General features: G+C 40.2%; 1 protein-coding gene and 1 pseudogene across 3 annotated transcripts in view; one reads left to right on the plus strand and one right to left on the minus strand.

Annotated features, from left to right (window-relative positions):
* The window catches only part of KCNAB1 (potassium voltage-gated channel subfamily A regulatory beta subunit 1), a 500,607-nt gene that overhangs the window by 53,469 nt on the left and 420,281 nt on the right, over positions 1 to 26,857 (plus strand). Inside the window, exon 1 of one of the 3 annotated variants that reach the window (XM_063620301.1) lies at positions 22,581 to 22,919. The exons of 1 other annotated variant lie outside the window; for it this stretch is intronic. In XM_063620301.1, coding sequence (XP_063476371.1) covers positions 22,645 to 22,919 — 275 coding nt within the window. In that variant the 5' untranslated portion in view covers positions 22,581 to 22,644. Of the gene's footprint in view, positions 1 to 22,580; positions 22,920 to 26,857 lie in introns of those variants that run through there. One more of the 3 variants, XM_063620298.1, reaches the window with a different exon arrangement.
* On the minus strand, positions 10,923 to 13,671 carry LOC134733291 (double-strand break repair protein MRE11-like; annotated as a pseudogene).

Raw genomic sequence — 26,857 nt, forward strand, 5'->3', positions numbered from 1 at the left:
CCTCTCTGTAAATGCCCTGCCAGACTAATCTGCACTGTTGGTCACTACATAGTTAATGTAATGGGTTTCTCATCCATGTGGCTCACATGAACACCAAGAAAGCCATTTGGCTTAAGGAGCAGAAACGCAAATCTATAGTTCTGGGACTGCCTAATTCTTACTGTGGCTGAATACCACAGGAGTGGGTATGAATATCCCTTCCTTTATATATTGTTCCAAAATCTTTGGTGAAAATGAAATTTAAAAAAGTAAAATCGAATCCCATGTTTATTAGAGGAAGTAGTTCTTCAGAGGAAAATATAATGGATATTGGGGGCGGCAGATTGCTTTGGGAGTTTAGATTTTATAAAAGGGACTGTGAGGTTATGGCCAGGATTCCTAAAGGGGCAGAGTCTAAAGTCTCCCAAAGATGACCAACAGGCCAAATGACTCATTAATAGATTTGGGAGTTTCCAAGGACATTTGTAGTTTCCATGATTGAAGACAGCAGAAGATCCTTAACAATCAACATTTACTGCACAACCAGTGAGTGACAAGTCCACCCCAAGATGTGGGTTTTGCAGAATGAATAGGCCCCAAGGGACTCATATTATAGTACTCCTCTCCCCACATCTCCCATAAGCCACTAAGAAGCATTGATGAGCAGGGAGGTATCTAAAAAGGGTGTCAACCTGGCACCACAGAAATCAGAGGAAGGAGATGCGTGTAGGAAAAAATATTATAGAACATGGTAAGAGTTCCGAAACATTATCTTAGTTGGCTTCCAATTTCTATTTGGGAGGGAATATTATTCCTCCTTTAAAAATGGGGAAACTAAAGCGCAGGGACTTGCCCAAAATTATGCAGCTAGTATCACAGAGCCAGGATACAAATAATCTATACACATATGGCGTATATAGAAAAGTATATTAGGAACAGGTGATCTGCATCAAATCATCACTCAACCATCTACTAGCTATAGTCTAGTTAACTGAATTTCTCTGAGTTCTTAGTTAACTCTTACACAAAATAGGGCTGTCTTATAGAAACCAGGCTTATGGTGAAGAAGAGATAAGAAACAAAGTGCCTAGTTCGGTGTTGGTCGCATAGTAGATGCTAGAAAGACTGACTTCCTTCCCTTCCTGCCTCATCTCCCCCAAGATGGCTCCATGCTGGAGGCACAAAACAGATGTTTCTCTCAAACAAATTACTTTACCTTTCTAAGACTTAATTTCCTCATTTACAAAATAAAGATAATGGGGGCTATCTACTTTATAGAATTGTTGTGTCATTTATTTTTTATTTTTATTTTTTTGAGATGGAGTCTCATTCTGTCATCCAGGCTGGAGTGCAGTGGCATGATCTCTGTGCTGCAACCTCTGCCTCCCGGGTTCAAGCAATTCTTCTGCCTCAGCCTCCCAAGTAGCTGAGATTACAGGTGTGTGCCACCACGCCTGGCTAATTTTTGCATTTTTAGTAGAGACAGGGTTTCACCATGTTAGCTGAGCTGGTCTCGAACTCCTGACCTGAAGTGATCCACACACCTCGGCCTCCCAAAGTGCTGGGATTACAGGCATGAGCCATGGTGCCTGGCCTGTTGTGGCATTTAAATGAGACGATGCACGTTAAGTACATACATAGCATGCTTAGTGCTCAATAAATGTTAGCTATCATTAATAATAACAGAAATGAACATTCAAGAATCTGGGGTTCTTGGAGTCAGAGGGACAATGTGCTTGCTCTTTGATTCTGTGCCTTGCAACTGGCAGCCCTTTAAAGCTGAGTTGGGGAAGGCCCATGCCCAGGAGGAAGTCTGGAGGCCCTAGGGTGAAATTGGGTTGTTTGGATCACCCTGTTTTATCTCCTGTGCATGGCATACAGCTCTTGCCAAGGAGATGGCAGGATTTTCTTTCAAATAAAACCGAATTTTGCATAGTCCCCAGAAGAATTTTTTCTTCTGTTGCTGAATAGAGCTTCTAGAGGGCTTTTTGCAGGAGTGAAGAGAATGAAATAGTTGACTTCTCTATCACAGCCCCTGGTTTAATAATTTAGACATTCCAGGAATAACTGCTTTGGCAGAAGTCAGCTACATTTTATTTTGACAGGGAGAGTCTTTTGTTTTCCATTTCCTTCCTGTTCCATCATGCTCATGGAAGAAGTTATTCGAAGTTTGGAGTTTTTGTAACATATTTCACTGCTTAGGGCTATAATGTATGGTAAAATATTCCTTAAAGGTCACAGTGAGAAATATTTTATGGTGTAGAGATTATTGGAAAGACCAGCTCCCAGTATAACCCAGACAGTATCTACTTGGTATATCTTAAAATTAAAGCTATATTATAACTCTTCAGATTTTTATTCTATCTTTGGAATGGGGAGCTAACGCTGCAGAGTTTAAAAAAGGCAGGAGGGTGCAGGGCGTGGTGGCTCATGCCTGTAACCTCAGCACTTTGGGAGGCTGAGATGGGTGAATTGCTTGAGCCCAGGAGTCTGAGAACAGCCTGGGCAACATGGCAAAACCCTTCCTCTACAAAAAAAAAAATACAAAAAATTAGCCAGGTATGGTGGTGTGTTCCTTGCCTGCAGCCCCAGTTACTCCAGAGGCTGAGGCAGGAAAATTCTTTGAGCCCTGGAGGGGCTGCAGTGAGCCGTGATCATGCCACTGTACCCCTGCCTGGGTGACAGAGCAAGACCCTCTTTCAAAAACAAACAAACAAACAAACAACAAATGTGGGAGGGCACTGAAGCAGAGAGACCAAGGCATGCATTCCAGCTCAGCCATTAAATTGTCCCTGGCAAGTTATTAAAAATCTGTGATCCTCGGCATCCTCATCTGGAAAATGGCAGTAGTAAGCCCAACTTTGCAGGGTGGTTTGGAGAATGAGGGGACATTTGTAAAGCTCACAATGTGGCACATGGTAATTGCTCAATACATTTAGATAAATATTAGGTCCCTTCCCCGGCCTCCTCCAGTGCTTTATAGTTGAGTGCCCATGGGCAAGTCTCTGAGCCTTCCTGGTCTCAGTTTACCCATCTGTAAAATTAAGGGGCTTGGCCAGCTCTTCACACACTGTAATTTGTATCAGGCCTGAAAAGTCTCTGAGTCTCTGATTATGTTGTCATCATTCAATGACGCTGAATTGAATTAGCTCCAGGTGAAAGGTGGAATGACCACAGGTATCTGGGTGGCCTGGGTGGTCTTCATGGCAGAGTGACTTTTGACTGGGCCTGAGGAACTTTCAAGTTAGAGGGACTCAGGGTAGGTAACAGCCTGAGTCCTTCTGGCCAGGAGAACAGCCCAGGGAGGTTCAGCCCAAGCCCTACATGGAGTTCCAAATAACCAGCCAGTTCCAGGACCAAGCTAGGCACTTGTGACAGGTCCAGACTATTGTATTACTCAGCTTCCTTTTGGTGAGAAGCAGCAGAAACCCTACAAAAACCAGTTGGAACCCTGTAAAAATCAGCATAAAAGGGACTTTATTGTCTCATTAACCTTGGCAGTCAAAGGGATAGATCCATATACTACTGGATTGAGGACCTCAAATGATGTTGTCAGGGCATTTTATCTCTACATCTTTTTGTTCTTCTTGTCTGTATTTTTGAATGTTGGTCTTATATTTTTCCTCCTGTTTCTGATAAATTTTCTCCACCTGAGAGCCGAGCTGGCTCTTGGCAGACCTAGGCTTGCAGACTTTGGCTTACAGTGCCATAGGGATACAATACAGTGCGATACAGTAGAATACAATACGATACAATACGATAAGATGCAATACAACAGGAATAGAGGTCTTCTCTCTCCCCTTGTCCACACGTCAGTCCTGTGGAAGGGCTCTGATTGGATTTTGTTAGCTATGTGCTCATTCCTTGGATGAGTATATGGTAGCATGTAAATGGCATGCTACAGTGCTCAAAATCCAATGCCCTGGACGATGTCACCAGTGTGACCGGGAGCCAGGTGGGCATTGTGATTTATAGTCTGATGATATCTATGTGGAATATAGAAGCTGCTGTTCACCACAAAAAGATGTGCCAGACAAAAACAAACCAACACGACCTGAAGAGATGCTCATGACAGGAGGCTCAGCAATAGAAATAAATCCCTGTTTTGGCCCAGTTTGCTGTCCACTCAGAGACGCTGTGACTCTCCAGAGACCACTGAGAAGCACGGCAGTGTACCCCTGGGTCTCACCTCCAGAAATTTGACTTTTTTTTTCTATTAGTAGCTTCCTCTTTTCAATATCTTATTCACAAACATTACATGTCATTGTCCGTCACTGATGTTTTTCCAGTGTCAAATTCCTCACCTCCACTGTGCTTTCATTTCTCCTGCCTACAAAACTCCAAGTCAGCCAAAGCGTCCCATTTCTCCAGGCTTACAACTGGACTTCTGGGCACTCCAGGAGGTAGTCACATGTCTGCACTGGCAAGTGCCACTATAAATTCATGGCCTCCAACTTCAGGCAGGCTCCATTCCCAAGCAGCTCTTTCATCCACTGTGGAGACAGTGGCCATTTTAGAACATCCTCCACTTGCTGATTATTCTGTTTCTGTTGCAGATCCATTCACTACCTATGTCTTTTCTGTGCCCTGATTGTCCAACCTCTACAGACTATCATCTGGCTCCCTTGGCCTCTGGCTTCCTGTTGGGCTTGGCCAAGGGAAGTACCATCAGAAGAATGAGAGGGCAAGAGAAGAGGAAACTTGGGCTGCTTATTTTCTGGCTTCCTCCCTGCCTCACCATGCAATCTCCACAGCCTCACCTCCTATTTGCCAAGGATAAAACATGTTCTGTCAAGCTCTGAATGGGTAGCATATCTGTTTAAAAGATCATACCACCTGAGTGCAGTGGCTCACGCCTGTAATCCCAGCACTTTGGGAGGCCAAGGCAGGCGGATCATGAGGTCAGGAGATTGAGACCATCCTGGCTAACACGGTGAAACCCGGTCTCTACTAAAAATACAAAAAATTAGCCAGGCACGGTGGTGGGCACCTGTAGTCCCAGCTACTTGGGAGGCTGAGGCAGGAGAATGGCGTGAATCCGGGAGGCGGAGCTTGCAGTGAGCTGAGATCACGCCACTGCACTCCAGCCTGGGCAACAAAGCGAGACTCTGTCTCAAAAAAACAAAACAAAAAAAACTTGAAAAGTTATATTTCAGGAAGAAAATGGATTAAGAAACTGATTAGTTTGTCAAACATTGTTAATGCCAACATTCCACAGTTACTTTTTAGTTATAACTCACAAAAGAAATCAATGGGAAAATTTAAATATAGTACATCAGCACTTAATAGAGGATGCTATGGTCAGAATGGGCATCAAGACAAAGGAAGGCATGTTTCATGTACCATTGAGGCAGGAAGCAGTGTCTTAAGAAGCTCAAGGCTAGAAGCAGGTCTTAGGGTTTGAGACAAGGAGAATTCACATATAGTCTTATTCTATTAATAGAAGAGTCTGTGCTGCATTATGGGGAAATTACTTGCCCTGGTTTGAGTTTTATTTCCATCCCTACTCCCACTCTCCCTTCCCCCAACCCACCTGGGACGATCTGTACTAATCCTGCTAACCACTATTTGTCTGGAGGAAATTTTATATAGAAAACATATGTATTCGACAAAATCAGGCACGTTCAGGGTGGTATGGCCGTAGACAAAGACATATGTATTCTTTAACAGGCATGCAGCTCAAGTTTGAAGAGTTCCTATTTTTCAAGTAATGAAAATTGTGGAATAATAGTGAAAGAGCATGGATTTTGGAATCATTCAGGGATAGGTGCACTTAGAAAAGTTACTAAAACTCTCTGGGTCTCAGTTTCTTCTGTACTACTCAAAAATTAAGCCTTCTCCACCCTGTTCAGCCACTCCATACACACAGTACCCCAATATGTGCAGACTAAAGCCTCAAACTTCGATGTGCATACGAATCAACTGAGAAACCTTATTAAAATGCAGATCCTGATTCAATAGGTCTGGGGTGATCCTGGGGTGATTCTGTGTTTCGTTTTTTTGTTTTTTTTTTTGATGGAGTCTCACTCTGTTACCCAGGCTGGAGTGCAGTGGTGCGATCTTGGCTCATGGCAACCTCCACCTTCCAGGTTCAAGTGATTCTCCTGCCTCAGCTTCCCAAAGAGCTGGGATTACAGGCATGCACCACAATGCCCGGCTGATTTTCGCTTTTTTTAGTAGAGACAGGGTTTCACCATGTTGGCTGGGCTGGTCTTGAGCTCCTGACCTCAAGCAGTCTGCCCGCCTCGGCCTTCCAAAGTGCTGGGATTACAGGCATGCACCACAATGCCCGGCTGATTTTTGCTTTTTTAAGTAGAGACAGGGTTTCACCATGTTGGCTGGGCTGGTCTTGAGCTCCTGACCTCAAGCAATCTGCCCGCCTTGGCCTTCCAAAGTGCTGGGATTACAGGCATGAGCCACCACTGCTGGCCAATTCTGCATTTCTAATAAGCTCCCAGGTGCTGCCCAGGCAGCTGGTTCTTGGACCATACTTTGAGAAGCAAAAAGCTCCTTGTATGGATAATCTGAGTGTGAAAAGAAAATGAGCCAGTGTTTTTTTTATAGCAACTGAAAGTTCCACAATGTGTCCTAGCCTTTTCCAGGACTCGTTACAGGAATGGTGGAATTGCTGTGAGCAGCTCTGAGGAGTCTGCAGCCCCGCAGATGCTTGGGTCCCTCTGGTTGCTTTATTTTTAGTGTGGTCAGGTCTGCTGCCCCTACTGGCCCTGTCTTGTGCCTTCTCCTAATTTATGTCGTAACTAATCACAGCACCTTAGCCCTCTTATGGTGCCTTAAATAGTTATAGGGGAACCTCTATGCTTCCAGTCTCCTCACCATTAACCAGCCTGTGCAAAGTGTATCCTAAATCAGGCCACTGCCATTTTGGAATAAAGAGTTCCCTGGTGATATGGCCTAAACTTCACAGGTACTGGGTCATCACTGTACAAATCAGCTTTTAGAAGCTGGAAAAAAAATTGGGCCAAATGCTTCAGTGTGCATTACATTTAAATAAAACATGTGTGGATGCTTTGACACATTTTAAAAACACTCTAGGTGTTAAAATGGAAATAATATAACAATGAATGACAAGATGTTTCATTTATCGCTTACTATGACTAGATGCTTTATATTCAGTATCTGTAATCCTCAACAGAAACATTGAATCTGTATTTTTCTCTTGTGCCAGTGGGGACACAGGAACTCAGAAAGGATCAATTATTTGCCTGGTTTACACAGCTCATATGCAGCATAGCCTGGGTCCACCTGCCTCTGATGCCTGTTAAACACCTTCTGCCTCTCCAGATTAACGGTTCTCTCAGGCACCCTTTTCATTAGACAACCGCTTCCCTGAACACATGCATTGTTTTAGTTTTGCTATTTACTTTCTCATTCCTAATATTTGTGGTTTTTATTAATGAGGTTCCCCTTAAGGCAATGTGATCATCGTGTTGGAAAATATTAGTGGGAGGTTTCTTCGAAATATTTAGTCAAGTTTAAACCCTACACAAAATGATATTCTTCTATGTCAGGAATGGGTAACAAATGAAGTCATTTCTTTTTTCTACCGGGTAGCAAGGCAGTATCAGTGTATAAAGGGTGGGAATAATGCATCCAAAATGTGGGTCATTATTTGTTTTTTCACTGTAGGGCTGAAGAAATATTTAAGTTTGTACTGAGTCACACATAGCCTCAGTGTGTTATTTATATTGGGCGTGATTGAATTTTTGTGACTGAATTTATTTGAGTGATTGAATTGTGAGTGATTGATCAGTCGCTAGGATTGAAACTAAGGCAACGTGACATAAACAAGAACTGGACCAAAGTAATCACAGCATCAAAACTCTGACAAGGGAGAAATGGATTTAGATATTGGACCCCCATAATAGTTTTTGTGAATTAGAAATGCCCTTCGAGTCTATTAATAAAGGGCATTTCAAGTTTTGAAAAAAGAACTTTGAGAACATTACAGCAATAAAGGGCACTAGTTGGGCCAGGCTTACTGATAGTCTGACATCACAAATGTTTCCTGTAAGATCACAAAATGCCATCGATTCTGGTTGCCTGATCATTATCACAACTTGTCTACCTTTAAAAACAAGAAAATAATTTCTTCCCATTTTACACACTCTCTACTTTTCCTTTTTGGGATCATGCTCAGTTCTTTTTCTCTTCCAAAGGAGAGGAGGTGGTGAAGAAGCAGATGATTTCTGTAAGAGGCTGCTAAAGGCTCACAGAGAATATTATTTTTTTCTTGATGTTTCTTTAAAGCAGTGATAGCAAGGACAGCATAGCCTTTAGCACATATTTTGCTGATGGCTTCAATGTGTTTTATTTGCCAAACAGTTAAATATTTTTAGAGAGAGTTGCTCCATGCTTTATAAATAGCGACGTTCTAAAACTTACCAAGATGAACTGTGTTTTCTATGATGTTGTTCTAAAAGAAATGTGTGGCATATTTATGCAGCAAAAACGCTGTAAAAATACAAAGCAACTCCTTGCACAGCGATAAGTAAAAGGCGATAAAGATATGACCAACAGTAATTCATGTTTAGCAAATTAACAGGAAAGAAGAAATCTTTTTTTCTTTGCCTGACCAGACGGGTAAGGAAAAAATCCAAGGCATTAGTGGAGCAAATAGCCAGTGTGCTATCTACCAATACCATTAAGTGAGAGTGAAAGAATTGATCTCTGAAAACATAGTTAATGCACAGAGTTCTTTCATGGCTGGAAGGATTCCATACTCTTCGTGTGGGAAAATACCCTTTTCTATGCTTTTGGGTGGTGGTCCTTGAGTCAGCAGCTGGGGGTCCTGGAAGGAATATATGGACAGTGAAACCCAGCATCAAGGTTTGAGTCCCTGAAAGCTGCTTAAAGTAGAGCAAGTCATACAACCTATTTGGGCTTCCATTTCCTTATCTAAAAATGGAGAACAAAATGAGAATACACGTAAAAATGGTTCAGATCCCAAACTAGATGGGTATTAGTTATTGTGATCATTATTGCTGTTATTCTGACTGTATATAGCAGCCCTGGTTTGAACTTCTTTGTGCTGAGACTTGGAGGTCTATATCCTCATGCTCCTCCCGCTAGGCTCTGCCCATCATGGTCTATATCTACAACCTGCTTGTCTGAAGATGCGTGTGTTTTACTTACTTGGGAATAGTCTGATGTTCTACCAAGTTCAGAGGATGCAGGGGACATTGGAAACAAATGTGGATCATCTTAGAACGAAAATTGAAATAATTTTACATTTTACGCATCATGGTAGCCAGGAATACAAAAACATCACTCATTCCTCAGTGTCTAGCTCAGGAAACCTTAATTTGCATTGATTACAGAATAAAAATTCTGGCAATTCAAGATAAACAGTCACCTTTGAAGGTAAACTCAGTCAGTTTTGGATTCTCTCCTCACCTCCCTTCTCCATAGGGGTGATCTGTGATCTAAGCTGGGGCAGAGCACCTGGTCCCTGTGCCATCCTCAGTCCTCAGGGGCGCACATTACAGGGCTGCTAATCCATGACCCCGGGATGAAACTTTCTCCCCTCACATCTGTGGGCCTCTGGGGCCCCATTTGTGTGCTTTGTATCCCCTTGATCTCGACCCCAGCTTTCGCAGCTGCTGGCTTCCTGAGGCATTCCTGCACGACTTTTGATGGCAGGGACCGCTGCTAGAGAAACGTTTGGATGCTGTCCCATATCATGCTGGGGGGATGCGTAGGATGATTATACCTCCTGGTTTGCAGAAGACTTTGCCAGTTTTTGCCTGTTGTCTCTATGTGACTATTGATAGCACTCTTCATGCTCAAAAGTGTCCCAGTTTCGCAGTACATTCTACAATTGCTCAGGGTACAGGACTCAGGGAGGCTGTCCTCAGGCCCACATTGCCATAATCTGCCACTTCCCTTTCACTTGGATGCCTCCTTGGACACAGGGTAGGTCAGGCCCACTGGCAACTCAAACCTTATCCAGTCCACTCTGATCCTTTCATCCTGCCTCAAGTTTCTTTTTGGCCTAAGGGAAAGGAAAGAAGGAAAGTAATACTTACATAATCAAATATTATTCTCCACTCCATGCCTTTATGCTCTAAGCTTTCTCCTTACTATTTTTTTTTGTGGTTATTCTACTCTTTTAATAAAAACATATCTGTTCAAACCATAATTTACTTCTAATCATTCAGTCTTTTAGGAAGCATTAGAAAAAAACATATATAGTAACGAACAGTGAGTTCAGGCCCAGGTTCACATAGTTTGTTTTACTTTCAGGAAATCTAGAACCTCTAGGAAATTATTATATTATGAAGAAGTTAAGTTTTATAAGCTCTTTCCCTCAACTTTGGCTAAATGCAACCATTTATATAGCTACATTTAGAAAACTGAATGATCATGAAGCAGAAATGTAAAATGGTAGATTTATTTTAATCTTTACTCAAGAATGATGTTTAGAGGTGGGGTAGCTCACGCCTGTAATCCCAGCACTTTGGGAGGCCAAGGCAGGTGGATCACCTGAGGTCAAGAGTTCGAGACCAACCTGGCCAACATGGTGAAACCCCGTCGTCTCTAATAAAAATACAAAAAATTAGCTGGGCATGGTGGAGCACATGCCTGCAATCCCAGCTACTTGGGAGGCTGAGGCAGGAGAATTGCTTGAACCTGGGAGGCAGAGGTTGCAGTGAGCCGCGGTGGCGCCATTGCACTCCAGCCTGGGCAACAAGAGCAAAACTCTTGTCTCAAAACAAAACAAAACAAAAAGAATAATGATATTTAAACAAAGCTCTTAATATAACAAACCAGTTAAAAACCAAGGTGAATCAATGCTGAGAAATTTCTTACTTAACGGAGTCATGCTCAGGCAGCAATACTTATAATCTTAAACTGTAAACTCTTAGCTTGCAACGTTTTGATTTTTCCTGTATCTTGCAAATTTCTCAGTGCTACTAAATATATTATCTACTATTTCTTCTTAAAGAACTAATGTTCGTAAAAAGGATCATCATCGTCATCCTCATCTGATTCAAAATCAACCCCTTTCAATACTTGGCTCTGGGACATGTTTTTGCTGGATGATGTGCTGGACCACTTTTGATCCGTTTGTGAAGTGGTAGGAAAAATGTCTCCTTCCACATCTGATTCATCTACCTCAATCACCTCTGAATAATTTTTAGTGACATTTTGGGAAGGCTGCTGTCTTGTAGATTTAAAGGCCTCTATAATAGACATATTTCTAGATGCTGGCACGGTGGTCTTTGAGTTCCCGCTATGAGTAGAAGTCTCCAGACCAGTGCCTGCTCTTCCTCTTTGAGACCCTTCTCTGATGCTGAATTCTGTCCTCTTCCTCCTCTTCCACCTGTTCCTCAGCCTCTTTGTTGGTTGCTGCTGAGATGCTAACATCAGAGTCATTAGCCATCTGTTCTGCTAAATCTATACTCATAAGGTCATCAGCACTAAAGGCAGAAGCAGGTTCCTCTAATTGAGATCTGAGAGCTCTGGCCCTGTTAATAGCATCACAGACGTCATCATCTTCACTAGTATTTTTTTTGTCTGTTTTCTCTGAAACGACATACTTCCTCATTGATTTTATCTTCTAGGGCATCAATATGACGTTCTTAAATTGCTGTGTGTGGTTTTTGTTTTTTTTTTGAGGCGGAGTCTCGCTCTGTCACCCAGGCTGGAGTGCAGTGGTGCGATCTCGGCCCACTGCAAGCTCTGCCTCCTGGGTTCACGCCATTCTCCTGCCTCAGCCTCCCGAGTAGCTGGGACTACAGGCACCTGCCACCATGCCTGGCTAATTTTTTTTCTATTTTTAGTAGAGATGGGGTTTCACTGTGTTAGCCAGGATGGTCTCGATCTCCTGACCTCATGATCCACCCACCTCGGCCTCCCAAAGTGCTGGGATTACAGATGTGAGCCACCATGCCCAGACGAAATTGCTGTGTTTTTTACAACTGGTATTTCATTAATTCCTCAATGGCATCTTTCTCTTCCTTGTCCACAAATTCTTGTACTGCTTCACCCATCCCTCTTTCTGTTAGCAGTGAGAGTGGCACATTCTTCTCTTCAGTTTGAAAATACTGTTTTACAAGATCTTCTACCCTTAAAGTTGTTCCTTCTAAAGAAGGTTTTGTGGTAAGTTTCCCAAAGTTGATCTCTTCTCCTGTTTTTTCCTTTTGTTTTCCATGCCTGAAAAAATGGATAATGTCTTTTGGATTAGCTACCCGATCCACAAATTTCTGGCTAAAGCGAAGAAGGTTGAAAGGTTCAAAACCTCCACTATAGTCCACTCGCAGTAGTATAAGAGGCTTCTCTGGCTGGCGAGAATTACCTAGATGTTCCCGTTTAGCATTTTCAAGCATTTCTTCAATCTTCGCCAAACAGAAGCTTTGTATGGCTTGGTTTACTTTAGGATTATCTGGGTTAAAAAATGTCTGGATGATTAGCCAGAACAACATCCTCTATGAAAAACTACTGCACAGTGTGAAGAGGAATTTTCTGCATATTCATTTTCCTCCTTTTAATACACAGCAAGCCAACATGTTTCTTTACAGCTTCTCCTGGGGAAAGAGAAGTAACCACTGAGTTTCCAGATTGTGAGATATAAAACAGCTGTTGTTCATTTTTGGTTTTTGTTATTTTTAGATGAAGTTTCACTCCTGTTGTCCAGGCTAGAGTGCAATGGTGTGATCTTGGCTCACTGCAACCTTCACCTCCCAGGTTCAAGTGATTCTCCTGCTTCAACCTCCCAAGTAGCTGAGATTACAGGTACGCGGCACCACGCCCAGCTAATTTTGTATTTTTAGTAGAGACGGGGTTTTACCATGTTGGTCAGGCTGGTCTCGAACTCCTGACCTCATGTGATCCATCCACCTTGGCCTCACAAAGTGCTGGGACTACAGGCGTGAGCCATTGCGCCTGACCTGTTGTTCATTTTTGGTTGGAGCTATTTTACACTCATGTGCATGGCCCCAGATAACAAGGTCAATGAAGTCATTCAAAAATTGTTCTGGACTGAAGTTAGTACTTAGCCATGTTTACTCCTGTAATCACAAATAATCACAAATAAGTTAAACTAAGAGTTCTCATCTTCTTTTGATCTCAACATTGTTACTTTCTTATTGACAAACATTTGAGAGAGCCTTTCATCTGGAATGGATCCTAAATCATAGAGTGCAATCCTTGTGCTTCCTTTTTGAAGCAAAACCAGACTAATGTCTATCTTCTCCATGGACATTGAATGTCCAAAGTGATTTACAAATGCAACACAACTTAAAATGTCCAGGGCACAGCATGCATCTGCCCCCATGGGGTCGTCATGATTACCATGAATACTAAACACTGGACTTGAAATGTTGAGTTTGCCATCTCGATAGTTCACCCACGGAAACTTACTAAAACCAAAGTTGACTGATTGATCACTGAGAATTTCAAACTGGACAGGCCTATCACCCATACGACATTTTCTTAATAACTTGAGGCAGATATGTAATGTTTTCCTTGAGGGCTTTGTTCATGAAAAAGATCACCACCTAACAAAATAAAATCCACTTCATTTTCCTGGGCAAGTTTTAAAATTTCGTCTAGTGTTACACATGTATCATTTCCTCTGACTGCATCTTTCTCCATAAATCCAAGATCAGTATCTGTTGCAACTAAGACTTTAAACGAGTTTTAATCATCAAATGCTTCTGCAGGACTCATTTTTATGGTCAGTCAAACTCCTCTGGGACCAAGTTTTTCTTCAAGAACGCCTGGGTCCTGTACTCAAATGTGAGAAAATTCGCTCAATTCCAAATTCTAGAAATTCCCACTCCTGGACTCTTCAAAGCCCCACCCATCGAGACCCTAGGCTGTCTTCTTTCTAGAAAGAAAGGGTGGGATCTGTGAGAAGAAAACAGCATGATCAGAACTTGCTTCTGAGAACCCGCAGGGCCATAAACCTGAATTCTCTCCCTACTATTTTAACAGAAGTTTCTAGAAATCAAACAAAACCTTTCTATTTCAGGTTTCTGGTCCCACCACTGGCCTTTAAGATACCTTGTTGATGTTAAGGGGAGAAATCTAAAATCATGTCGAATGTTGCTTCAGGATGCTGAAGGTGTGTGTGAGAGGTGGACTAAGGGCAAGTGAAAGGGGGCAAGGTGTACATTAAGGGAAGCAAGATAATCCAAGACAGCAGTAGATGACTTGTTACCAAGCCGTGTGACCGAGGTGACCACATTAGTTCAGACAGTAGAGGGATGAGAATAGCAGTGAAGGAAATTCTTCCTCCATACTGTCATGGCAGAGGAGGCCTTATGACAGCCTGGAACTTCAGTGAGAAAACTGTAAATTGGGTAGGTAGAGTTTTTCATAGGGGGAAAGGAAAAGAAATATAAAAACAAGGAGGCATAAAATAATAGGTACTTTAAACGAACAAGAAACAAAGCAGAAGTAAACCAAAATAGTTAAAACTCATTCTTTGTGCAGAAAAACAGTTGGATATGGCCGGGCATGGTGGCTCATGCCTGTAATCCCAGCACTTTGGTAGGCTGAGGCAGGCAGATCACCTAAGGTCAACAGTTCGAGACCAACCTGGACAATATGGTGAAACCCGTCTCTACTAAAAATACAAAAATTAGCCGGGTGTGGTGGCATGCTCCTGTAATTCCAGCTACTCAGGAGAGAGAGGCAGGAGAATCACTTGAACCCAGGAGACGGAGGTTGCAGTGAGCCGAGAGCTGAGATCGTGCCACCGCACTCCAGCCTGGACAACACAGTGAGACCCTGAAAAAAAAAAAAGAAATAAAGAAAGAAAGAAAAGAAAAGAAAGAAGGAAGGAAGGAAGGAAACCAGTTAGATATAAAGTTGACAAAGTAGGTTGGAGGCCTTTAAAATCAGTTTGGTGGATTTCAATATTATTCTCGGGTACAAGGGAGCCACTGAAGGATTTTGAGCAAGGGAGAGAGACATATTTAGATTTAGATTTCCCTCACCCCATTTTTTAAAGGGAAATACATGGGTCAGGTAGGTAGATTAAATACGATTTTGGTATAATTAGAAACGGAAAGAACAGATAAGGATTTTAAAGTCAGCTTTTATAACTATGCTCAGTGAGGTAAAGAAAAATATATTTGTAGTGAATGAAAGATAAGCAGTCCCATTGGAATAATGGAAACTATAGAAAATAACCAGATGACAATTCTAGAACTGATTAATATATTATTTGAAAAATTTTAAAAAGTCACTGAATGCACTTACCAGAATGGAGAAGACAGAGTGAGCTTGAAGACAGATCAGCAGTATTATCTAATCTGAAGAATAAAGAAACAAGAATGAAAAAGGTGAACAGAACTCCAGGTACAGAGTTGAAAAAAGATATTTTTAGATAAAGAAGAATTTGTTGCTCTTAGATATGTAATGCTAAGGGAAGTTCTTCAGATTATGGAAAATGATAATAGATGGAAACTCGTATCCTCAGGAAGAAATAAAGAGTATCAAAACATGGTGAATCTGTGAACAAATACAAAACAACCCTTTGATTACTCCACACTTACCCAGAAAAATTCATCCTCCTGCATCTTCCCAGTCCTGGCAAGTGGCTCAGGCCATGATCCTTCGGGTCATTCTCAACTCCCCTTATTCTTTTGTATTACTTTTCTTGTACAAATCAACCAGGAAGTCCTATCCTTTCTACTAGCAAACTATATGTACACATTGACCTCTAGTGTTCACCAACCTGTTCTAAGCCACCCTCATCTCCACCAAGATCATCGCAGCAGCCTCCAAATCACCCTCCTTTCTTCTTCCCTTGACTCCCAACGGTCTGCTCTCAGCACTGTAGCCAGAATGATCCTTTGAATACGTAACTCTGATCATTTCACTCCTCTTGTCATAGCCTTCTAAGAAGCTATGGGGATGGATACATAGCTGGGGATGGATACATCATCATTTTTATATTTATATTTAAAAATGTATCATTAACCTAGTATCAGATCAGTAGGGTTACTATAGTTTACAATAATGTATTGTGTATTTCAAAATAGCTGGAAGAGAAGAATTTCAATGGCTCTAGCATAAAGGAAAGACAAATATTTAAGGTGATGGATGTCCCACGTACACTGATTTGATCTTTACAAATTAAATGAATGTATTAAATTATCACATGTACCCTGAATTGATGTACATCTATTATGCATCAAAATATACATATATCATTTTAAAATGACACTTCACTGTGATTTTTATATATATTTGAGAAGACATTAAAAGAACTGAATGATTTTACTATAATAAAAAAGTTCCATTTTTATTAAGTTATTTACGTAAACAAGATTTCTCACAACATGTACCTTTAAAAATGAAAAAATAAAGGGAATAGAATTAATGCTTAATCCTACCTGTCTCAGTCTCCCAATAAATAACATACCTCCATGAACACATGACCTAATTCAGAAAAAATATCGCAACCCTATACAAGCCATTAAAAGACAGATTTCCAAAAAATTTTTATTTTTTATGTTAAGCAAAGTTTATCAAAATTTATAAAATCTGCATTTGATCAATTATGTCTGATTATAGTTGTCAAGATAACACGATCCCTAAGATACCTGATAACACTTAATCTTATGGTCATAAAAAATAATTTAAATTTTTATTTATATTAATACTTTCATTGCATCAAAATTATTTGACAGGGTCATCTGTGAGACATTTTCAAGCATACAAATAAAATAAAATTATGGGTGAGAAATTGACTGGAAAAAAATAGTTCAGGGAGAAAAAGGAAGAATGCTAAATTTCCAGCTGCTAAAGAAGAGCTTGTTCATGAATTTTTAAAATGGATAATGATAGATATCAAATAGCTATGAGATTTAAATTTCATTGGATACACTTAAGATAGTGATGTAACCACTTTATTTAAAAATAATAGTATGTACAATATGCTAGACATTGCACCCTTTGCAACTACAGTCATACATTCCTTAACAACAGGGTTACTTTCTGAGAAATGCCTCCTTAGGCAATTTCATACTTGTGGGAATGTCATAGAATGCACTTACACAAACCTAGATGGTATAGCCTATTCCATACCTAGGCTATATGGTAGAGCCTATTGCTACTAAGCTACAAACCTGTATAGCATATTGCTGTACTAAATATTGTAGGCAATTATAACACAATGGTAAGTATTTGTGTATCTAAATACAGAAAAGGTAATGGTTGTACTACAACATTATAACTATGGTCACTAGTTTATAAAAATTTTTCAGCACCATTATAATCTTATGGGACCACCATGGTGTATGCAGTATGTTGTCGACTGAAATGTCATTATGTGGTTCATGACTACTTAATTTGTGGTGAAAAATGTTGTTTGTATACCTAAAAGTGTTGAAGTTAATACTTAGCTTTCCAAATTTTTAAAAGGGAAGCAGAAGCAGAAAGTTTGCATTCTACTGATGCAATGGTTTCTAACCTGGAGAATAAATATTAATACTTATTGAATGTTAATAATGCTAGACATGGTTCTAAGTCTCACACATATATTGTTAAATGTTTATAATAAAGATAAAAGTAGTGTTCTTATTACTACTGTGCACTATAAAAAATTCCAAAACTTAATGGTGGTAATAAAGCAAACATAATATTTAGCTCACAATTTTGTGGGTTAGGAATTTGGGAAGGGTATGAGTTGGTCATTGTAATTTGGGATGTCTTCTGCAGTTGCAGTCAGATGTTGGCTGGGACCACAGTCATCTAAGGATAGTGCTCAAGCTGGCTGTTGTCTGGAAACTCAGCTGGGGCTACTGATCAGAGCACCTGCATGTGGCTGTCCAGCAAAGCAATGTTAAGGTAATCAGGTTCCTTACAGAATGAACATCTCAAGAGTGGTGGGTGAAAGCTGCATGGTCTTTCTGACTTAACTGTGAATGTTACATAGTATCACTTCCACCACGTTTTACATCAAAGTAGTGTGAAGCTCACCCAAATTCAAGGGGCTGAGAAACAGGCCCCACCTCTCAATGAAAGGAGTGTCAAAGAATTAGTTTTAAAACTGGCACAAGTAGATAATTATCTCTATTTTTATAGATGAAGAAAATAAAGCATACGGGAGTTAAGAAATTTGTCTAGGATCACAGAACTGGTATGTGATGGAGTTAGGATTTGAACCCAAGCAGTCTGACTCCAGAGCAGAGCTCTTAAACACAACAGCACTGCAAGCCAAGGACATTGGGAAGCCCTCTGTCTCCTTGGCTGAATGAGCATAGTGCCCTTTCCACAGTTCCATTGCAGAGCCCCCTATTGAAACATCTCCAAGAATATTAAACTGGGGGGATTATTGTCAGTCTACACTTTGGGGAGTCTGGTTGCTATGCATATAATGTTGCCAGAACTCCTCAATGACTCAAGGGATGGGAGCAAAGAGAGTAGTTGAAGAGGCTGTCGCCTGCTGGTGCTAAAAGTTCCTAAGACCCCACAGCGTCAGATGGGACTGACCCTGCTAGTTGGTATCAGTTGCCTCCTTTGATAGATGCTTCAGGCTGCACATTACTTGGTGGTCACAGTTCTACCCTAGACTATCCTGGACAGTAATATCAAACAGCTTTCACCCAAATGTGCAAGAGCCCACATGGCTGTTAATTGGTTAATATTGATATTGGTGAATTAACAGCCATAGGGATCCTCAAAGACCTTGACAGGTCTTTGAGAGTGAGAGTGGACTAAGGGCAAGTGAAAGGGGGCAAGGTGTACATTAAAGGAAGCAAGATAATACAAGACAGCAGTAGATGACTTGTTACCAAGCCGTGTGACCGAGGTGACCACATTAGTTCAGACAGTAGAGGGATGAGAATAGCAGTGAAGGAAATTCTTCCTCCATACTGTCATGGCAGAGGAGGCCTTATGACAGCCTATTGACAGACTTTCCAGAAGAGCTAACTGCACTTTCCTGTCTCTTTAAGAAGGCATGCCTCTTTCCTCCTTCCTCTCCTGCTCTTCTCAGGGACTCAAAGGCCTTGCTATAACTCTGTAATTTTTAACTTACGGTTTTGTCATGGAAAGAAAAATTCATGCACCTTCCCAAGTTCTTTACATGCAGCAGGCACTGAGATAATTGATCCAGAAGAGACTTAAGTTGATTGAGGGGGAGGGTACCTGGTGCTTAACGGGTCATTAAACAACTCTGTGATAGACCCCAGGTGGACACTGACATCATTATCTCCTAAACTAAAACAATCAGATCCATGGGTGTGTGTGGGTCAACCCCATGCATCTTTTTATTATTATTATTATTATTATCATTATTATTATTATTATACTTTAAGTTTTAGGGTATATGTGCACAATGTGCAGGTTTGTTATATATGTATCCATGTGCCATGTTGGTGTGCTGCACCCATTAACTCGTCATTTAGCGTTAGGTATATCTCCTAATGCTGTCCCTCCCCCCTCCTCCCACCCCACAACAGTCTCCGGAGTATGATGTTCCCCTTCCTGTGTCCATGTGTTCTCATTGTTCAATTCCCACCTATGAGTGAGAACATGCAGTGTTTGGTTTTTTGTCCTTGTGATAGTTTACTGAGAATGATGGTTTCCAGTTTCATCCATGTCCCTACAAAGGACATGAACTCATCATTTTTTATGGCTGCATAGTGTTCCATGGTGTATATGTGCCACATTTTCTTAATCCAGTCTATCGTTGTTGGACATTTGGGTTGGTTCCAACTCTTTGCTATTGTGAATAGTGCCGCAATAAACATACGTGTGCATGTGTCTTTATAGCAGCATGATTTATAGTCCTTTGGGTATATACCCAGTAATGGGATGGCTGGGTCAAATGGTATTTCTAGTTCTAGATTCCTGAGGAATCGCCACAGTGACTTCCACAATGGTTGAACTAGTTTACAGTCCCACCAACAGTGTAAAAGTGTTCCTATTTCTCCACATCCTCTCCAGCACCTGTTGTTTCCCGACTTTTTAATGATGGCCATTCTAACTGGCGTGAGATAGTATCTCATTGTGGTTTTGATTTGCATTTCTCTGATGGCCAGTGATGATGAGCATTTTTTCATGTGTTTTTTGGCTGCATAAATGTCTTCTTTTGAGAAGTGTCTGTTCATGTCCTTCGCCCACTTTTGGATGGGGTTGTTTGTTTTTTCTTGTAAATTTGTTTGAGTTCATTAGATTCTGGATATTAGCCCGTTGTCAGATGAGTAGGTTGCAAAAATTTTCTCCCATTCTGTAGGTTGCCTGTTCACTCTGATGGTAGTTTCTTTTGCTGTGCAGAAGCTCTTTAGTTTAATTAGATCCCATTTGTCAATTTTGGCTTTTGTTGCCATTGCTTTTGGTGTTTTAGACATGAAGTCCTTGCCCATGCCTATGTCCTGAATGTTATTGCCTAGGTTTTCTTCTAGGGTTTTTATGGTTTTAGGTCTAACATGTAAGTCTTTAATCCATCTTGAATTAATTTTTGTATAAGGTGTAAGGAAGGGATCCAGTTTCAGCTTTCTACATATGGCTTGCCAGTTTTCCCAGCACCATTTATTAAATAGGGAATCCTTTTCCCATTGCTTGTTTTTGTCAGGTTTGTCAAAGATCAAGTAGTTGTAGATATGCGGCATTATTTCTGAGGGCTCTGTTCTGATCCATTGATCTATGTCTCTGTTATGGTACCAGTACCATGCTGTTTTGGTTACTGTAGCCTTGTAGTATAGTTTGAAGTCAGGTAGCGTGATGCCTCCAGCTTTGTTCTTTTGGCTTAGGATTGACTTGGCAATGCAGGCTCTTTTTTGGTTCCATATGAACTTTAAAGTAGTTTTTTCCAATTCTGTGAAGAAAGTCATTGGTAGCTTGATGGGGATGGCATTGAATCTATAAGTTACCTTGGGCAGTATGACCATTTTCATGATATTGATTCTTCCAACCCATGAGCATGGAATGTTCTTCCATTTGTTTGTATCCTCTTTTATTTCACTGAGCAGTGGTTTGTAGTTCTCCTTGAAGAGGTCCTTCACATCCCTTGTAAGTTGGATTCCTAGGTATTTTATTCTCTTTGAAGCAATTGTGAATGGGAGTTCACTCATGATTTAGCTCTCTGTTTCTCTGTGATTGGTGTACAAGAATGCTTGTGATTTTTGTACATTGATTTTGTACCCTGAGACTTTGCTGAAGTTGCTAATCAGCTTAAGGAGATTTTGGGCTGAGACAATGGGGTTTTCTAGATATACAATCATATCATCTGCAAACAGGGACAATTTGACTTCCTCTTTTCCTAATTGAATACCCTTTATTTCCTTCTCCTGCCTGATTGCCCTGGCCAGAACTTCCAGCACTATGTTGAATAGGAGTGGTGAGAGAGGGCATCCCTGCCTTGTGCCAGTTTTCAAAGGGAATGCTTCCAATTTTTGCCCATTCAGTATGATACTGGCTGTGGGTTTGTCATAGATAGCTCCTATGATTTTGAGATACGTCCCATCAATACCTAATTTATTGAGAGTTTTTAGCATGAAGCGTTGTTGAATTTTGTCAAAGGCCTTTTCTGCATCTATTGAGATAATCATGTGGTTTTTGTCTTTGGTTCTGTCTATTTGCTGGATTACATTTATTGATTTGCGTATGTTGAACCAGCCTTGCATCCCAGGGATGAAGCCCACTTGATTATGGTGTATAAGCTTTTTGATGTGCTGCTGGATTTGGTTTGCCAGTATTTTATTGAGGATTTTTGCATCAATGTTCATCAAGGATATTGGTCTGAAATTCTCTTTTTTGGTTGTGTCTCTGCCGGGCTTTGGTATCAGGGTGATGCTGGCCTCATAAAATGTGTTAGGGAGGATTCCCTCTTTTTCTATCTATCTTAACCATAGGGCCATCAACTTGGCTTTCTTTCTTTCTCCCAAACTAGTTTTCATGTACACTGGGCACACACATACACATCCATGCACATACAGGCTCCCACCATTCCCTCCCACTCTTCTGTTTTTTCACACCAACTTTGGCCTTCGTCTTCCCAATTATCAGATGATTCTCATGGCTTCCATTTGTCAGAAGTGCTGGGAGGGGCAGTTACTGAATCAATTATGAGGGGTTACCATTCTCACATTAGGAATGAAAGAGTGCCTGACATACGTTATGTGGTTCACTGACATTCAAAGAACTATAAAATAAATTTAAAATGTTAAGGTTTACACAAAAGAAATAATCTTCCCCTTGCATTGATACTGCTGAACTTATTTGAGGAAATTCACATTAGAACTTTTAAAACTCCAAAAGGACTCTAATCAGGAATGGCTAATGAGCCTCCAGAAATCTTTTATAACTCTAACATGATTATCAAACATAATTTACCAAACCTATATGGTTCAGATTTGTCACTATTAAATAAAGCAAAAGTCCCAACTTTGCAGAAGAAACAGCCACTGCCAAACTTCAGTATTACAAAGTTGTTGGGAGTTGTTTTTAAAATTTCCGTGTTCCAAGGTATCACAGGTAGTGGCCACCTTACCTCTTCATTAGGAAACGTTAGAGATACATTTTCATCCCAAGCCACAGACTGGGCTCAATTACAGCTTTGTGGCAGGATAAGGTTAAGAGAGGTGGAGTGGGCAGGGACGAGGGAGGGAGGCAGAAGCAGAAAAATCAATTCAGATTACTTTGATGACAGTGACTTCCAGTCTTCTCTGAAAGATCTCCACGATGCTGGCAGCCCGGACAGGGGCAGCGGGGAGTCAGATCTCAGAGGAGAACACCAAGTTAAAGAGACAGTCTGGGTTTTCTGTAGCAGGGAAAGACAAATCTCCCAAGAAAGCCTCAGAAAATGCTAAAGACAGCAGCCTTAGTCCCTCAGGGGAAAGCCAGCTCAGGGCGCGTCAACTGGCTCTGCTGCGCGAAGTGGAGATGAACTGGTACCTAAAGCTCTGCGACCTGTCCAGCGAGCACACCACCGCCTGCACCACGGGCATGCCGCACAGGTAAGCTGCCCCTGCTCTGCGTGGGGTTTGGGAGATGCCATTTGAAGGTGCTCTGGAGAGTGCTTTGATTTTTTTTCCTGTGCAGCTGGAAGTCTTAACGGCTCTAATTGCCTTAGAGATGATTGGCACTTCAGAATGTGTAACCACAAAGAGCAGGATCTTGGTACAAATGGCAAATAATATTCCCTGCGTTGTTATTCAGAAAAGACCTCTTACGAGGAGGCAGTAGATGCTTAGGAGCTGACAGGACAAAAGAGCATTATGATTTTTCTTAAGTAAAAATCAGAGGAGTTAAGAAATGGTAGGAAAGTGCTCCCTTCCAAAATAACTACAAAAAAGAGTTTGCAATCTTTCAGCATTTCCTTTGCTCTGAGAACTTGGGGATGAGGGAAGAACATTTGTTTTGCCTGTTTGAAAAGTGTGAGTTGAGTAGAGTGAACTTGTTGAATGAGGGGTCAGGCTGGCCATAGGGATGCAGAATGGGACATATTGACCACCAATATAGGGATCTGAGACCCGTGTCTAAGACAGATAACATCAGGAGAAAAAGGTACCTTTTAAAAAAGAGATAAATGTAAGGCAAATCTCTATGGGTTTTCTTTCTGTTCTTTTCTCAGCCTCTGCTTCAAATAAAGCAGAGGAAGGATAATTTCACAAATCCCAGTGTTCCAAGGCAAAACGTACTGAGTAAAAAGTGTCTGGAGTCCTGAAATTTAAGGATGCTTATTTTCTATAATTTGTGCAAAAAATCTCTTAGGAATTAAAGAATTTTTGAAGAAAAAATACTGTGAAAATAATGCCTAGAATAGCTATGTTATTAAATGGTCATAAAAATTCCTTTGAGGTGAAAAATGGTTCCAATTACATGGTCAAAGTATGGAAAACTCTTTTTGTAGAGACTATATGGTAGCACTGAAGTTCTGCTATGCAGCCTGTATCAAAGCATCCAGTGCACTCTGAGCTGCCTTTGTCTATATTTCTAATTCCAAAAGACACTACAGAAAAACTTATTTAGTAATTGAATTAACTTGTGCATATAGACTAAAAACTTGTACCATACACTTTAAAACTCCTCAACTAACTTTCATTTTCTCTTTTTCAAGGCAGCAATAAATAGATATTTTAAAACCTAAACTGTTATTCAAAAATCAACGTTTAAAAATTAGCACAAAATAAAGCTTCTGGAAATGTTCTATGAAATACATTTGGTATTCATGGCCAGAGTGGTTTGTCTGAAGCTCTTGTATATGATGTTGGGCCCACATTTGGGGTACATGGGAGGAAGACCCAAGGAGAATAGTCTCGTTTAAAGAAAGTTTGAATGAGCTTGTTAGTGTTGGGGGTGTATCTCATTACATATCTCATATTTCAAACTATTACATATCTCACATCTACAAATCTTGAAGCTATTATTAAAGATCCTCTAGGAAAAAGAGTTAAGTGGCAAAGGAAAGCATTGAAAATGGTTTTCTTCCATAACATTCTCCTTGACTTACGATATACCAGAAATTTCCTTTAAAGAGTCTAATACAAGACCACAGAATTCTTTATTATCTGACATTGGAACAACATTGAACAAGTCAGAGTGGCATATTAGTTAAGGTAACCAGGTTTAGCAAGAAACTTTTGGGGAAAAGCAAATATCTGCTCTTTTCTGCTTCACTTAAATATTTTGTTCTGTAATCAGAAAAGACTAGATTAGACATGATCCAGAATTAATGTCTCCTATGATAATCTGTGGGGTAGTGTTTTTAATCACTGATTGACAATGGCATGGTGTTTCCCTTGTTTAGTAAAGGGGTTGAAAAAGAGTGAAGATATGTCTACCTTACATGATCAAAAATTAAAAATATCCCGTCCTCCTTTATTATTGCAGCATGATTATTTCCAGGAAGAAACGAGTATGTGTAGTTGGAACTAACTCTATTTATAAATTAAATACATTTATTACAGAGTTCAATGTTTGCATAGCTCAGGAAACTAAGGCAGTTTTTCTCATCGCCAGCAACTTTTTTACCTCTCAAATGTTGGAACTACATTCCTCTGTTGAGTCGTTGAGATTCCTGGACAGTGACAATGTCTGATGGTGCAATCTCTTCCAATTTTAATGTAAGCGATAGAATGTGCGATCCCCCAAGTCACCCAAATTTTTCTTTCATTTGTAAATGTCAGCCGTTGAGAAGTCACAGAAAATTTTCTTGGACTTCCAATTGTTCTTTCTTCCAATAACATGGCCCATGAGTGATATCTCCATTACAAACTTGTATGTAGAAGATAAATATGATTAACTTATAAAATATTAACAAATTTATTCACCTGTGAAGCATTACTTACAAGACAGAATATGAAATGTATTGAAGAGTCCTTGAAGACATTACACATTTGCTATTGGAAATAATTCTGTGGGTCTTTGGTTAATGTTCATCAATAAGGAATTGCTAGCGAACTCAAACTTGTTTCCTTTCTTGGAAGATGGAATTAAAATATTTTACATCAGGTTAATTCTAGTTCCTGAGGAATTTGAGGATTGCTTTATGTCCAGATTCTATGGTAACTTATATTTGAAACAAAGGGTATTATTAAATGATTGGAAGAAAGCATTAGAGGTGGGGGAGATTCAGCAGTCCTGGTATATTTAAGAAGTAAAATTGCAGGCAGCAGAATAGGGAATGCACATTAGGTTTGTGGTAAGTGGTTCCGACTCCTTTTCTGGGCTGTATTTACATATGACTATATAATGAAACAATCTAATATACTTTGCTTAATACAGATTTATTGTTCATCTAGAGTTGACTGATAACTCTGTGATACTGATTTTTTTAAGGTGACAGCTCAGGGCCCTGCGCCTTGAGGGAGGATGGGGCAGGGTCCAGAGTTCTGGAGTTGAAGGCAAAGGATTGGCTTTTCTTCTTACTGCCTGTAACTGTGGGCATGTTTTTTAAAAAAAATTATTGTTTTTGAATAATTTTTTTTTTCTGTTTACATAAGTAACATCTGAACTTTGTAGAAAAGTTTGAAAACAGGAAAATATAAAGCAGGAAAGGCTACCATTGTTAATATTTTGGCATGCTTTCCCCAGCATGCCAAAATATTAACAATATTTGGGTCATGGGTAAAAGTCAGAATATGATCATATCATTCCTTTTTTCACTTAATATTACACCAATCTATTTTATTATCTTAAAAACTATTTAAAATTTTCTAAGGACTACATCTTATGACCATAATATTGCTTAGCCATTCTTCTTTTATATACTATTCATCATTATTAGATATAATGTTACAATAAATATCTTTGTATCAGATTTTAAAAAACCATATTTCTGCTTATTTTCTTAGGCTGTATTTCTTTTTCTTTTTCTTTTTTTTTTTTTTTTTTTGAGATGGAGTCTCACTCTGTTGCCCAGGCTGGAGTGCAGTGGTGCAAACTGAGCTCACTGCAACCTCCGCCTCTTGGGTTCGAGCGATTCTCCTGCCTCAGACTCCCAAGTAGCTAGGATTACAGGTGGGTGCCACTACGCCCAGCTAATTTTTGTATTTTTAGTAGAGTCGGGGTTTCACCATGTTGGCCAGGCTGGTCTTGAACTCCTGACCTCAAGTGATCTGCCTGCCTTAGCCTCCCAAAGAGCCGGGATTACAGGTGTGAGCCACTGTGCCTGGCTGAGGCTCTATTTCTAGAAGTGCAATTAATGGATGAATGTATTATATATATGTATATTTACACATATACATATACACATATACAGAGATATGCAAATATATATTTATTTATTCTTAATGAATATTATCCAATTGCTTTCTGGAAACATTTTTCTCATTATACCTTCTCACTGGCAATATTCAAGAATGCTTATCTTGTACTACATAATGTTTATATGGAATCTTTAACATTGAGTTTTATAGTTCAACAAATTGTTGGGTTATTTAATGAACTTTTC

Source organism: Symphalangus syndactylus, chromosome 17 (assembly GCF_028878055.3).
Source record: "Symphalangus syndactylus isolate Jambi chromosome 17, NHGRI_mSymSyn1-v2.1_pri, whole genome shotgun sequence".
Taxonomy (NCBI): Eukaryota; Metazoa; Chordata; class Mammalia; order Primates; family Hylobatidae; genus Symphalangus; species Symphalangus syndactylus.